The sequence below is a fragment of the Hypanus sabinus genome, chromosome 22, assembly GCF_030144855.1.
Source record: "Hypanus sabinus isolate sHypSab1 chromosome 22, sHypSab1.hap1, whole genome shotgun sequence".
NCBI lineage: Eukaryota > Metazoa > Chordata > Chondrichthyes > Myliobatiformes > Dasyatidae > Hypanus > Hypanus sabinus.
This window is the reverse complement of record NC_082727.1, coordinates 37,396,449-37,412,441: the sequence shown is the minus strand read 5'-3', so window position 1 is coordinate 37,412,441 and position 15,993 is coordinate 37,396,449. Positions and strand designations below refer to the sequence as shown.

The window sequence follows — 15,993 nt, the reverse complement described above, 5'->3', positions numbered from 1 at the left end:
CACGGCATGGGTGATTTGCATGTATGTGAAGGTACCATTGACTCTGAGGCGTATATTAGGATTTTAGAGAGACATATGTTGCCATCAAGACAACGTCTCTTCCCGGGACATCCATACTTATTTCAGCAGGACAATGCCAGACCACATTCTGCACGGGCTACAACAGCGTGGCTTTGTAGACACAGAGTGCGTGTGTTTGACTGGCCTGCTGCCAGTCCAGATCTATCTCCTATTGAAAATGTATGGCACATCATGAAGAGGAGAATCAGACAACAGAGACCACGGACTGTTGAGCAGCTGAAGTCTTATATCAGGCAAGAATGGACAAAATTTCCAATTGCAAATCTTCTACAATTAGTATCCTCTGTTCCAAAATGATTAAAAAGTGTTATTTAAAGGGAAAGGAGATGTAACACAATGGTAAACATGCCTCTGTCCCAACTTTTGTTGAGCGTGTTGCAGCCATCAAATTCTGAATTTGTGTATTTACAAAATACAATTACGTTGGTCAGTAAAACTGTTGAAAATCTTTTCTTTGTACTTTTGTCAGTTAAATAAAGGTTCACGTGAATTAACATATCACAGATTTTTGTGTTTATTGCATTTTGGAAAATGTCCCAACTTTTCTGGAAATGGGGTTTGTAGTTTAAAATCCCATCCGCAGCCCTAGTTGTGCGATTTGCTAACATCCAGATCCCATCACTGTTCAGGTGGAGCCCATCCCATTGGTACAGCTCCCTCCTTCCCCAATACTGGTGCCAATTTCCCATAAATTTAAACCCACTTCTCCCACACTAATCTTTGAGCCACACATTTAATTCTCTAATCTTCTTGACCCTATGCCAATTTGCATGTGGTTCAGGTAGCCTAATTGATGGTAAATAACTGCTTTTGAACCTGGTGGTATGAATCATAAGGCTCCTGTACCACCTTTCAAATGGCAGCTGCAAGAAGAGAGCATCTCCCGGGGTGGTGGGGGAGGGTCCCTGATGATGGGTACCACTTTCCTGCAAAAGCAGTCCATGTAGATGTGCTCAGTGTGGGGAGTGCTTTACCCATGATGTACTGGGCCATATCCACTACTCTTTGTAGGTTTTTTTGTTCAAGGATGTTGGTGGTTCTATACCAGGCCATGATGCAGCCACTCAATATACTCACCACCATACAGCTGTAGATGTTTGTCAAAGTTTTAGATGTCGTGCCAAGTCTTTGCAAACTCCTAAGGAAGTAGAGGCACTGTTGTGCTTTCTTTGTAATTGCACCTTAGTGCTCAGCCCAAAACAGGTGCTCTGAAATAATAACACTGAAAAATTTAAAGTTCCTGACTCTCCACTTCTGATCTTCCGATGAGAACTGGCTCATAGACCTCTGGTTTCCTCCTCCTGAAGTCAATAATCTGCTCCTTGATCTTGTACATTGAGTAAGAGGCAGTTGTTGTGGCACCACTCAGCCAGACTTTCAGTTTCCCTCCTGTATGCTGATTCATCACTATGTTTGATTCAGCCTATGTCAGTGATATTGTCAGCAAATTGTCAGTATGGCATTGGAGCTGTGCTTAGCCTAACAGTCATAAGTGTAAGCAAGTAGAGCAGAGAACTAAGTACACAGCCTGTGGTGCACCTGTGATGATAGAGATCATGAAGGAGATGTTGCGGCCAATCCAAACTGACTGGGCAATGAAAGTGAGGAAATTGAGTTGCCGGTTGCACAAGGAGGTATTGAGGCCAAAGTCTTGAAGCTTATTGATTAGTTTTGAGGGAAGATCGTATTGAATGCGGAGCTGTAGTTGATGAAACACATCCTGACATATGCATCTTTGCTGTCCAGATGTTTCAGGGTTGAGTCAAGAACCAATGAGATGGCACCTGCTATTGCCCTGTTGCACTGTTAGGCAAATTGAAGCAGCTCCAAGTTGTTTCTTAGACAGGAGTTGATATGTTTCATCACCAATCCCTCTAAGCACTTCATCACTGTGGATGTAAATGCTGTTGGATTATAGCACTGACGATCAGCCAGGTGACAGCTTTCCTGAGCACAGACATTCACTTCACAGGGGCAATCCTGAACTGCCTGCTACCACCCACTTGAATTCTCCATCACAGTTTTGCCCTGACCTGTTGGTCTGTGGCCTGTACTGTTACAATAATGCCCAATGCAATCTATGCAACCTGCAGAAACAGCATCTCCTCTTCCATTATGGCACAATTCAGCCTTCCAGACTTAATTCTACAACTTCAATTTAATTGATTTCTCCCTGTGTCAGTCATCCATCTGTGATAGTGGTTCACCCATTTTTTTCCCGTTTTCCTCTGGGACTGGAGGACATGATTGGTCTGGCCTACTGGGCACATCTTCCAACTCATAACTTCTACATTCATTTGTTTGTGTTCTCACTCTAATTGCTTGCATTCACTTGTTGACTAAATTCAAAGTTCAAAATAAGCTTATTAACAAAATACATTTATGTCACCATATACTACCTTGAGATACAGTTGTAAGAAAATTTGTTTAAAATTTCTCTCCCTGCTCACCATTGTTTTACCCTTTCAGAGATATTCCCTCTCTGCTACCCTCCCTGCAGCATATCGAGCTGCTTTGGTTCCCTTAGAAGAGCCTTCAACCTGAAATATAGTCGGCCCTCCTTATCCGCGAGTTCCGCATGTGTGAACAACCAACCACAAATTGAGAAAAGCCGGAAGTGCTCTTGCAGCACTTGTTGCTCGAGCATTGTTCACCTCACATCTCGTTCGTTCGCTACTTTGTTCCTGTGAAAAAATGGCTCCTAAAAAGCAATTACGTGGTCAAAGCAATTCCTCAAGGGCTAAAAGGGAGCGTAAAGTAAAAAAGCTCAGTCTCTATAAGCATTACTGTGACGGGGTTGATGAAAGCGAGAGAAAAGAGTTTAAGGCTGGTAAGGGATGGCTGGCTGGCTTTGTAAAGCGTTACAGCCTCAAGAACGTAAAGATCATGGGAGAATTGACATCTTGTTGGTTTGCTACTTGTGTTGTAAGCGAGAGGAACATGTACAGTTTTTTCTTGTCAATATTCCCTAAACGTTACAGTAGAACAACTATTTACTTAACATTTTCATTGTATTAGGTATTATAAGTAATCTAGAGATGATTTAAAGTATACGGGAGGATGTGCATAGGTTATAAGCAAATACTACACCATTCTATATAAGGGACTTGAGCATCCGAGGAAGGTCCCGGAACCAATCCCTCCCGGATAAGGAGGACCGTCTGTATTAACCCTGGTTCTGCTCCCACAGTCTGATCTGCTGAGTATTTCCAGTGTTTATTGTTTATATTTAAATAACTGTGTAAATGCTTTGGTGGGAAGGTTCAGAATATATATTCCTGCATTGAGTTTTTGACTGTACTGTCTTGGAAATGGTAATCAGGCAGGCATTTGCTAACTGACTGTCACTGTCTTTCAGCTGGCTGAGTTGCAACTTCTCAAGCTGGATGAGTTGGACTGTTTAATCCAAGGTCTGCTTTACATTGATTCAGTTGGGTACAACGGTCAGTCCGAATGTTACTACTTTGAAAAACCCACTGACCTCGACCAGTGCCAGAAAAAGCCGTATTGCTTGGATAACCCTTACCCTATGTTGCTGGTCAACATAGGTTCAGGGGTCAGTATCTTGGCTCTTTATTCTAAAGATAATTACAAAAGGGTGACTGGAACCAGGTAAGCACGTAGGCACGACTAAACTAAACACATTGCTGATTTTGTGTGTAAATTGATAAACCATGATCTAACATTTTCACATTGAAGTGTCTCGGTCTAAAACATCAACTATTCCTCTCCTCAGATAAACTCTTGTGTTCCTCCAGCATTTTGTGTCTGTTACTCTATAATCTTGTACATTTGTATTCCTTTTAAAACTTCAAATTGGTTTCTCTTTGACTGGTGATGTTCTACCTTTATGTTTCCTTCCTGCATGGCAGCTGGGATAAGAATGGATAGAAAAAGAGGGAAGCATCTTCCTTCTCCATAACAAGAATGTTGTACAAAATGACAAGGACAACTCTGAAATCTTTTACATAAACTACTTTTTTCCTGATCTTTTGCTGTCTTGTGATCGCTGGTCACTTGCTGCTTGGACTGTGTTGCATCTCCCAGGGTGGTTCTGAGTCTAGTTTTTTGCTAGGACACCAGCTCCCAGCTCATTGCTAAGGCAGGGTCTCTTCCAGCTCTTATCCACTTCACTACAGAATGGCTTTGACAGCCTATCAGTCAGTTATAAACATTCAGAATCGCTTGATGTGTTTCAGAAAAGATTTTTAAAAATTAACGTTGGAAGGCTAAAGACACACATGCACTAATCCATTAAGTCAAATAAACAATTGCTAATTTATAGCAGCATTTTATTTTTCACATTCATTTCAGTGGACTTGCACCAATTTAGTCTGATATGACTTAAGTAGGTGGATTTTCCAGTTTAAAAGTTAAAAATTTATGATGCCAATTTGGACCCGAGGATTCCACCTGTGGTGGGTGTACTGAGCCACTTCTGCTGTGAGGCGCCTGTAGGTTATGACAGAAGATTTGTACTAATTTTGTCAATCAATATAATTAGCTTCTCACAATTTCCTAAGTGGATGTTTGCATCCAAACCCTATATTAAGACTTACACAAGGGTAATACATTGAAAATCAAATTTCAAAGTAAAATTTATTATCAGAGTACATGCATCTGATAATGCATCAATAAAACAGTAATTATTAAACAGGATCAATGAACCATAAGCTGTGCAAATACAAATATAAATAAATATCAATAAATAATGATGATGAGCATGAAAAAACAAGATTAAAAAGTCCTTAAAATGAGACCTCCTGAAGAAATAGAGTCCTGAAACAGAATGAGTGTAGATAGCCCCTTTTGTTCAAGAGCCTGATGGAAGAGGGGTAGTAATTATTCTTGAGCCTGGTGGTGTGAGTCCCAAGGCACTTGCACCTTGTACCTGATTGTAACAGCAAGGAAAGAGCGTGGCCTGGTGCTTTTCTGTGACAATGTTTTATGTAGATATACTCAATGGTTGGGAGGGTTTTACCCATGATGTACTGGACAGAATCCACTACCTTTTATAGGATTTTCCACACAAAGGCATTAGTGTACCCGTACCAGGCTGTAATGTTACCATTCAGCACACTTCCCACCACACGTCTATAGAAGTTATGGATATTTATTAATAGTGCAATTTCCCTATAGCAAGAAGCATAAGTTGTCATATCTTGTATATAAAGGTCTACAAAATATCGGTTCGCTAATTTTTTAAAACATGCTCATTTTATAATCAAAAGCAAACATTGAATGTTAAAACTGTCACTGGGCGATCATGACTATAGAGGGTTTTGCTGCATTCTCCAGAGCTTGGAGGCCCCTCCTGTGTTACTCTATTCATATCCCATTTGCCATGAAGTCATTGAGCAATACAACACGTACAAGCAAGCTGGATGAACTCAGCAGGTCAGGCAGCATCCGTTGAAAGGAGCAGTCAACGTTTTGGGCCAAGACCCTTCGTCAGGAAGCACAGAAGCAGACCTTTTGGCCCATCTAGTCCATTCAAACTATTATTCTGCCTAGTCCCATCAACCCATGCCTTGATCATACCTCTCCCATCCATGTACTTATCGTCCCATAATCGCATTATAAACCAACATTAGTGTTGGTGTTTCTCTGAAAGACTGACTTTACAACTGTACATCTAAACCTTTATCCAATACAATAGTATTTTGTCGGCAGCAATTTTTTTTCCTTATTACCTTCAATGTGAGGAAAGAAAAGGTATTAATTTCTTCGGTTATGATTATTGGTTTCTTTTTGAGTGGTGATATATTTTAGTAATGGTTGAAAGTAATGATTTTTAAGTTATTATTGTATCCAGTTATTATTGGTCTATAAGCCAGGTTGAAGCCCATCTTTGATCTTAGATGCTGTTTTCTTCAAATCTTCAAGTGTGGAGCTGAAGTAACTATTTTAATTGACCAACTTGAAAGCAGATGATTAAATGGGGAAGCAAAGAGATGCCTATGAAGTAAATAGCTTTATAGTTGCCTGTCCTAGTGAAAGAGGACCTATCTGAAATCAGAGCCCATCAAGATTGCAAGGTTTAACAAAGAAGATACTTCAATGAAACAGATTGGGCTGTGCTAATTCCATTATTTTTCCTCTCGAGGGCTGTACAGAAAGTTGAAACAAGAGTATTGATTTTACCTTTAACTTTAAATACTTACAAACTATCAGTAAAATATAGTAGCAACTAATTTATGGTTCCTACATTGTAAGTTTGTCTCCCTTTGAAGTTAGTGGGTATACATACGATCATATGGGAAAGGCATATTAATGACATCAACAGTTTTTATCTAGCAGTTTTGCAAGGTTAAATACAGTATTGGAAAATTTTTTTATAATCCTGGAAATGAACAATATTACCATACCTGAGAGAATTATTAAGGTAGCCAAGAAGCTTTTAACAGCATCTTCGTCAATGATATATATGTAACGTTGCACTGTGCTCCTATCATTGCAATCTTGATGGTTGTTCTTCATTTTTGCATGTACTACTTGATATTATTGGGCTCTGTTAACCAAGATTTGCTCATTTTCTCCTTCTGTGACATACTCACCCAGCAAAATACCTTGCTCTTTCCTCTTAACCCACCTAAATAGTCTGCCTCTTAGTCTCTGCCAGTCATGGTTTCTCGTGCTCCCTTGTTCTTAATCATAACGGGACTCTAATGTGCGGGTTCCCAACTTGTGGTCCACAGACCCCTCAGTTAATCTAAGGCTCCATGGCATAAAAAAGGTTGGAATCCCTGGCTCTCATGGCTCAGCTTGTGAAATGTGATAAGGTTCATTTATTACATTGGGACATCTGAATCCTGCTCAATTTTGTTTTCCCTGCTTCATTCCCAAAGAGGTTATTCATCTCTCCTGTATGGCTTTTTTAGTCTTACTTTCCCACTTCCCTGGTTTCCCAGCTCTTGGCATCCTCAGCTATCTGTCTTGTCCTTTCCCTTGTCTTGGGTTGGAATAAAACAAATCCTGGTGAAATGTGACAATGATAAAATTATTCTAGGAGAATCGTTATCAACAGAAATGCAGAAACAGAGGATTTGTTTGTGGCGGTGAATCATTTAAAATAAATTATCAGTAAGCCTTAAATAACCTAAACATCATCACATCAAGAGCTTGACATGAGTGGGGATAAATGCAAGCTTTTTTAATCAATGTCTCATTGTGTTCCTATGGTAGGGGAATGTTATATCATGTGATGTCAATCACAGGAGACTTAAGAGCATTGATGTACAAAAATAACTTGGGTGAAAGTTCATAGCTTGCTGAAATTGAAGAACCAGGCAAGTGTCACTCTGCTTCCAGCACTATCGTACCATGTCCACACTCGCTAAGCCTAGTCCCTCGCCTTTGGAATGTGGGAGGAAACCATGCAGTTATGAGGAGAGTGTATGGACTCTGTACAGGCTGTGTCAGGAATTGGAACTGACACGACTTGGAGTATGGTTGCCACATTGCAGGAAGTATGTGGTAGCAATAGAAAGTGCAGTAGAGATTCACCAGGGTGTTGTATGGAATTGAAGGCTGTAGTTATAAGGAGAGGTTGGATAATCTGGCTACATTCTCACTGGAACATAGGAGGCTGAGGGGCAATGTCATAGTGGTTTATAAAATAGATAGGATGGGTAGAATTTTTTAATCATGGCAGGAAAGTTGGGAATTAGAGCACAGTTTAAGTGAGACATAAGAAATTTATTACCAAGGAATATCCTCTTATCCTTGGTCCGTTATTCAACAAGGTGGTGAATGTTTGGAATAAGCTGCGAGAGGAAGGATATAAGTCTAACAGAGGCATTGATGTAGGATAGGCATTGCAGACAGCATGGATGAAGTGGGCTGAGTGACTATGTGGGTGTGCTGTATGTTCTTGTGATCAAATACCTATTTCAACATTCAATAAATGCATCTCCCTCACCTTCATTAGGGGTTTGAGGAGATTTGGTACTCGCCAAAGGCTATTATAGTGGAGAGCATTCAGGTTGCATCACTGCCTGCCACAGAGGCTCCATTTCAACTCAGCAGCAGCTTCATCCCTTCCACCATCAGGTTCCTGAGCAGATCTATAGACAGTACCTGGTTATTCCTTTGTTCTTAGTGCAATTTATTCATTTTTGTATTTTACAGATTCTTTTTCTTTACATGGTGGGTTCACAAAGCAAAATTAGCATTTGAATATATTTAGCTACTTGTATCTTGTTGGGCTGTTAGGCTGATTAGAGGATTAGACCACACAGATTTTGTAAGAATGAGGCGCAAAATGGAAAATCCAGCTGAATTCCTGACTTCTGCTCCGTGCTGGGGGCACGTTCCCATCAAGCAGAAAATTAAAACTTTGTTTTAATCTAAACCGTACCAGAAATGAGCTTTACAGGTGTTGCCTCCACGTTTCTTGCCCTAGGGAAATCTGTCAGATGAAATTTATGTGTCAATTTAATGCTCCTGATGTTTGAGTTCTACTTCACTGGTGTCACTTGCACATCTATGTTCGGTAATAATACACAGCAACCTTGAGGTAATTGGTGGTGTTCCATCCAAGCAGCAGCTTGTTCTTGAGGCACTTAAACGGTTTCACAAAATGATGGTCAAGTTAAGGTTGTCTGCAGCATAGAACAGGCTGTTTGAACTATCATGTCTGTGCTGACCATAATGCCAATCTAACTAATCTCATCTTTCTGCACATATTCTGTATCCCTCCATTCCCTGCTTGTTGCTTTACTAAAATAGGTAATTGCTTTACTGACGTACTGTTGCAAGAAAAAGTTAGTGAACCGTTTGCAACTACCTGTTTTCTGCATTAAATACTCATACAATGTGGTGTGATCTTCATCCAAGTCACAATAATAGACAAACCCAATCTGCCTAAACTAATAACACACAAACAATCGTACTACTTCTCATCAATACTGAGTAAACAATTACAGTCTAGGTTCAAAAAAGCATGTGAACCTCTGGGGTAATGCCTTCTACAAAAGCTAATTAGAGTCAGGTTTTCTGATCAATGAGTTCAGATTGGAGGTATGGGTTGTAGAAGTGCCCTGCCCTACAAAAATGACACACAGGTTACTGACAGAGACTGCTCTTCTCAAGAAAGATCTGTACATGTGTACCATGCCTCTATCAAAACAACATTCAGAGGACAGAGGAATTGTAGAGATGCATGAAGCTGTAAAAGGTTACAAAAACATTTCTAAAGACCTGAGTGTTCATCAGTCCACAGTAAGAGAAGTTTTCTACAAATGGAGGAAACTCGGTGCAATTGCTACTCTCCGTAGGGGAGGGTGTCCTGCAGAGATCACACCATGAGCACAAAATGCAAAGCTTAAGGAGGTGAAAAAGTACCCAAGGGTAACAGCAAAAGACTTGGCGAATTATCTAGAATTTGCAAAGGTCTCTGTTCATGCGTCCACTATAAGAAAAACACTGAACAAGAATGATGTTCTTGGAAAGACACCATGGAGGAAACCACTGCTGTCCAAAAAAAACATTGCTGCATGTCTCAAGCTTGCAAGGGACCACCTGGATGTTCCATGATCCTTCTGGGACAATAGTTTGTGCACAGACGAAACAAAAGTTGAACTTTTTGGCAGAAATGTGCATTACTATGTTTGGAGGGAAAGGGCACTACACACCAACACCAAAACCTCATCCCAACTGTGAAGTCTGGTGGAAGGAGCATCATGGTTTGGGGCTGCTTTGCTGCCTCAGGGCCTGGACAGCTTGCAATTGTTGAGGGAACAATTAACTCAAAATGTATCAAAGCATTTTACAGGAGAATGTAGCGGTCCGCCCCCTGAAGCTTAATAGAAGTTGGATGATGCAACAAGGCAATGATCCCAGGCACACGAGGTAATCAACAACAGCATGGTTTAAAAAGAAGAAAGTACGTGCTTTGGAATGGCCAAGTCAGAGTCCAGATTTAACCCATTTGAAATGTTGTGTCATAACCTGAAGAGGGTTCATGCAAGAAATCCCAGAAGTTCAAAAGGCCTGTTTCTGTGCTGTAATGTTCTATGGTTCTAAATATTGATGAAATTGTAACAGTTTTGTATGGAGGAATGGTCTGAAATTCCTCCTCACCATTCTGCAAGTCTGATCAGCAGCTACATTGGACGTTTGGTGGACGTTATTTCTCCTGAAGGAGGTTCTACCAGTTATTAAATACAAGGGCTCACATACTTTTTCCAGTCTGGACCGTGAATGATTAAACTGTGTGTTCAGTTGAGCCAGTTCAGTTGGAAATTATAGACCAATTTAATCTCACCATTTTTATTTGTTGAAGAACTGAGTACAAGAATCAGGAAGTTAAGCTGTACCTGGAATATTGCATTCACCTCTGGACACACCATTATAGGAAGGATGTGGATGCTTTGGAAAAAGAGCAGAATAGAGGGTATGTGCAATTAGGAGCTATTGGACAGAGTGGGGTGTGTTCTCTGGAGTGGCAGAGGTTTCTAAGATTGAGAGCTATAGATAGAGTAGACAGCCAGTATCTATTTTCCTAGGGTTGAAATGTCTAAGTGGCATGCATTTAGGGTGAGAGGAAGCAAGTTCAAAGGAGATGTGTGGGCCATTTTTTTTTTACCCGGACTGGTGGGTCATTTTTTTTTACCTAGACCCTTGGGATCAATAATGTATGTCTGTCTGGAATGTGCTGCGTTTGTTGGTGGAGGAGGCAAATATAATAGACAAGGACAAGATGCTCTTAGATAGATAAACTCATGAATGTTTAGGATATGGTCATTGTATAGGCAGAAAGTGTCAGTTTAGTTGGGCATTTGCTTACTAATTTAATTAGTTCAGCACAAATTTGTGGGCTGAAGGGCCTGTTCCTGTGTTATATGCTTCTATATACATCATTGATGCTTTGGTTGATAAGTTGTGTGTAGAGCAAAAATCCTCTAACACCTCTTTGGTTCTTCGGCTTTGATATAAGCATTATAGTTTGTCCAGTCAGTCATCACCTTCCTTGATATTAGTAGTCACAGTTAATTGGGTGCATAGAAATAAACTGCTGAATAATTGGAAACGGTTTGGAAAGTTGCAGTGAAAATCAGTAATTATATAAATGGCAAAGAATTAAACCAATAAACAAACTGGCTTTAAATGTGATTGATCACATGAAATGTGCTGTGCCAGCTGGAGAAGGATTAAGTGAAGATGACAAATTCTAAACTGATAAACGTAGCTAGAAATTCAAAGCCTGAATTGTTCTGTTGGAAAGAACTGCAGAGTAAGTGAAAAGTGCTACAGTATGTTAAATGTAAGCGTAGGCTGCTTATCAGAGTACATTGATCAGGGATGACTGGGTTTCCAAGAAATAAGTAATATACACGATTGTGATGTCCCCCATGGGGTGGAGAGTTCAGAATCCTGAGAAGCTCCCAGTGTTGACTACAGAGTTCAAACACTGTAAAGTAGGGTGTGTACAAGTATTTGAAATATTAGAGGGCATGTGGGATTTTTGTTCTTGCTCAGAATGAGTTGATAATTATTGTTGAGTGAAGAACCGGCAAACTAACACAATGGTGGAAATGACATGGAACATTTCTTTCAGGAATTTTCTTTTATGATTAAGTGAATGCAGTTATTTCAACAATGATCTCATCTTCAGTAATTGTAGTTTGCCTTTTTTTTCCCAGTATGCACACCTTTTGAAACTTATTTGTACTCCTTGTTGCTTGGGGCGTGGCATTTTCCAACCTAATAGAAACATGTAAAAAAAAATATACAATATCATGAAATTGTTAGATCTTGGTAACTCATAATACACTGCTATTCATCCAGAATAGCCAACTTATCAGACCATAGTTGAAGGAAATATAGTGCAGAACTAATTTTTAGTGTGGTTAATGCCCAGCCAACAGGAAAGACAGCTAGACAAAGCCGGTAATGTCCCTGGGGGTGGGGGAAATGTATGTTTAGCCCACTGCTCTACTCTCTTTACGCTCGTTACTGCTTCGTAAAATTTGCTGATGACACCACTGGTGACAGAATTTCAGATGGCAGTGAGCAGGCATACAAGAGTGATGTTGTAACAACAGCTTTGCACTCAACGCCAGCAAGTTCAAGAAACTGAATGTTTATTTTGGGAAGGGGACTTCAGGAGGAGCACCAGTCCTCTTTGAGGGAGTCACTTATAGAAAAGGTGAACAGATTGGCTGTCAGCATCTCAGAGGACTTGTCCTGGGCCCAGCATATTGATCCAATCGTGAAAAAGGCACACCAGCATTGTTGTTCATTCAGAATTAGAGCCAATTTGATATAGCATCATAGAGCCTAGAAAGTTTCTGCACACTTATGTTAGAGAGCATCGTGATTGGTTGCATCACCACCTGGTACAGCTGTTCCAATGCACAGGATTGCAGAGGCTGTAGTCTTAGCCAGCTGAATCAGGGGCACAAGGTGGCATCCATCAATAAGGACCTTCACTACAAGGGACCTGCCCTCTTCTCATTACTAGCATCATCAGAGAGGGGTACAGGAGACCAATACTCAATGTTTCAGAAACAGCTTCTTCCCCTCTGCCATTAGATTTCTGAACAGTCCACAAACCCATGAACGCTATCTCACTAATTCTTTTTTACACTACTCATTATTTTTTTACTGTGCTTATAGTAATTTTTTTATGTATTGCACTGTACTTCTGCAACAAGTTTCAGTGGTAATGTGATTCTGAGTATGTCTGAGGAAAGAGAATGCTGCATCCTCCTCTTAACCTTCATAAACTCTTTAGGAAATATTTGGAGATGCACAGATTTCTATCTGAACAGCAGTCAACTTGCTTCTAATGACTTAAGAATTTCCCCTTTCCCCGCAATTCTGAAGATATATTTTGGTGATAAACAGATGAGTAAATGTAGTTGTTCAGTAAGAAATATATATTTTTGACAGTGCAAGAAATATGTGAAAAGTAAGTCAACTCTGGCTCCTGACATTTTATACATGGGTTTGAAAGGAAACTATTTTGTATTTATGTGGCATTTGATTTTGTCTTCAGAGAATGGCCATACGTCTTTCAGTTAATGGGTTATTTTTAGAATAAACTTTAAAAAGGTAAGCATGGTCTCCTTTGAACACTGCATGATCTGCTTCCAGTGCTGATCTCAGAAGGCAGCCATCAATCAGTTACACAGCCACATGCTTGGCACCTGTGGACCAAGGCCACCTTAAACTCCGTCTTGCTCTTGACTCTTTGCAACTCAAAGCAATCCTTCACTAGACTGAGCTCCATCTGCATGTTTCCCTTGTGGCAGCTATCCATGCGCAGTTCACTCTCCAGCCACTGCATCTCAGTATAGACAACTCACCAGCTGTGCACCTTGCCCTTTCTGAGCCTCTCGTTGTCAATGACATGGAAATAAACAAATAACCAGTAGGTGCGTCACTGATAGTGTATATTGAAGGTAGAATTAGGTTAGGCTCAAAGCTGCTGAGTATTTATCCTATTTCTCATGCCAGGCATACAAGTAGGAATGTTGAACTTGCATATTAACAAATTTGTTAAGTGCTGTTGAGGTAATTCACCATTAGGTTGCTCAACTATTGAGAAACTTTTGGTTACTGTTTTATATTTCATGCAAACACTAATCTTTTCAGATTGCTTCCCACTCTCTCCACTCCTTTTCATACTAAGGTCTGCTGCACACTACTGTAGGAATCAGCAATTCTAACATCTCTCCCAAGTAAACCATTCTCCCATGACCTAAGAGTACCTTGTCTATCTGCAGATGCGTAGTAGGGTACGTTCTTACATTCAACTAGTGGTTCTACTTGAACTTCCTGATGTAACTCACTCGAAAGTGATCCAAGGATAGAAATGTTGCCAGAATATTGTTATTCCAGAAGCAGAAGTGTTAACTAAAACGGAGAAACTTTCCATGTGGTCTGCCTGGACTGTATTTCCTCATACATGGAAATACTCCTAATTGCACCTATCACTTTCTCACTTTGAGTTTCATCCACTTATCCAGTCAAATCTTGAACATTAAAATCATTTCTGCTCAACCTCAAAACTCTGCAAGTGAATTGCACAGATTGTCACCTCGGTCTGTAAGTTTCATACACTTGTTTTTCCAAATCACTGATCATACCTCTAATTCTTTAGAACATAACATTTTGGAATCCATTGATCCTTCTCTGGCATTCAATATCATGGTTTATCCCTTCCTCGTACAGTATCGCTGTATCTCCAATCGTGGTGATTTACACCTTCATCTTTTCAATCATAAATACATTTGGTGGCTATGTGTCCATAAGCATTTGGGTAGGGAAGTTCAAAGATTTACAATTTTTCTAAAAGGCTCACTATTCTGAGACACTTCACTTTGAGTATAATGTCAGCCATAGGTAATGGTTTCCTCAGTATATAATTAATGGGTGTTTTGGCTGGATACATCACACCACATGAGCAGAGGTTGACTACCAAAGGCCAGTATACATCCAGGATGATGCACAGTGTGAATCAGATCAGACATGTAGTTGATGGTTAATTTGTGTTACAATGTTCCCTCTAATTTGTAACGGCATGCAAAAATCTTGTGTGTGTGGTGCTATTTTTTGCCCAGTGACGGCAACATGTGCACTCTGAATAATTTCAGTATAAATATGCCAGTTCTAAAAATCTGCAGACAAGTCATCACAAACTCCACATTGTCAACACCCTCCACATCAGAAACCGGAAAAGGTAATGTGATTGTGTGTGATCATGAAATGTACTTAACATGCCTATGAAGTAGCGAGTGACAATCTTTTGTGTGCAGTTTAAATTCCTTTGTGCATTAATAGCAAATGACAGCCCATTAGAGGGAACTGGTTACGGGCCTCAACAAAAAAGGAGCTAATGCATCTGACATTTTGTGCTCAAGTTGGACAGAAGCATTGATTTCAATCATTTTAAAACTATTTGTATTGAAAAACTTGGAAAAAATAATTTACGTATGAATTGTATGGCTTTAATGATGAGCATAATTGCTTTAAACTTGGTTGAAGAATTTGAGGAGAAAATTGGTTCAATTTCTCAATTAAATTGTACCTATTTTTATCCTTTGAGAATTCTCATTGGGTGACATAATATGTGGAATTGTGTCACCTAGTATATCATTCTTCCACTGCTCCATCCTCAGTGGGTTACAAACTTCAATCCTGCCAAACAACAGCATTGACCATTGAAGTTTCATAGATTACTTGACTCACATTTCTGTGGACTCAGTAGTCAAACTTTTAGATTAAGTTCCTTTTGATAGTTGTAGTAGGAAACTGTAATTTTATTCTGAATAGTTTTGAATTCAGATGGAATGCTGAAGAAAGTAGAATTTGAAGCCATTTTCTTCTTTTCCTTCATCTGTTCTTAGAATCTGCTAATGCAGAATTTGGCTTTCAACTTTTATTTACAATCTTCATGGCAAAGTTTTCCATTGCTTAACAATTACAATTTTATTCATTTGCACAAAATTGACCACTTAGACGTATATTGTCCAGTTGTAGTTGCCATGAGAAGGTAACTTTATTACTGGGAAGTATTTTGAAGGATAATCACAGTTGTACAAAATTCAGCAACAATTTTATGAAATGCAAGGTATGAATGAAATATGACTTCTTGGGGGGTGGGGGTTGGCGGTGGAAGAAGGGTTTCTCGCTGTTCATTGAAGTTACAGGATAGCAAATCCACCTGCAAAAGATTGATAGGGTTTTGGCTGACTTTCTCATCCAAAAGATAACATCTCTGACATTGCAGTCATTCCATTTTACTGCACTGCAGTCTCATTCTAGAATCTGTGCAAAGTATCTGGAAAGAAGCTTGAATAGCATTCAACATGGGAAAAGTGTCAGAATTAACAAGTGTTTTCACAAGAAATGTAATTAGGCTGTGCTGCAGCTTTGAGGCCAGAAACAGGATGACAAGAATTT

General features: G+C 39.8%; 1 protein-coding gene across 4 annotated transcripts in view; it reads left to right on the top strand.

Moving 5' to 3' along the window:
- The window catches only part of LOC132379532 (pantothenate kinase 1), a 100,511-nt gene that overhangs the window by 58,660 nt on the left and 25,858 nt on the right, over positions 1-15,993 (top strand). For all 4 annotated transcript variants that reach the window (XM_059947520.1, XM_059947522.1, XM_059947523.1 and 1 more), the window contains exon 3: positions 3,440-3,693. In XM_059947520.1, the coding sequence (XP_059803503.1) occupies positions 3,440-3,693 (254 nt within the window). The remainder of the gene's footprint in view (positions 1-3,439; positions 3,694-15,993) is intronic.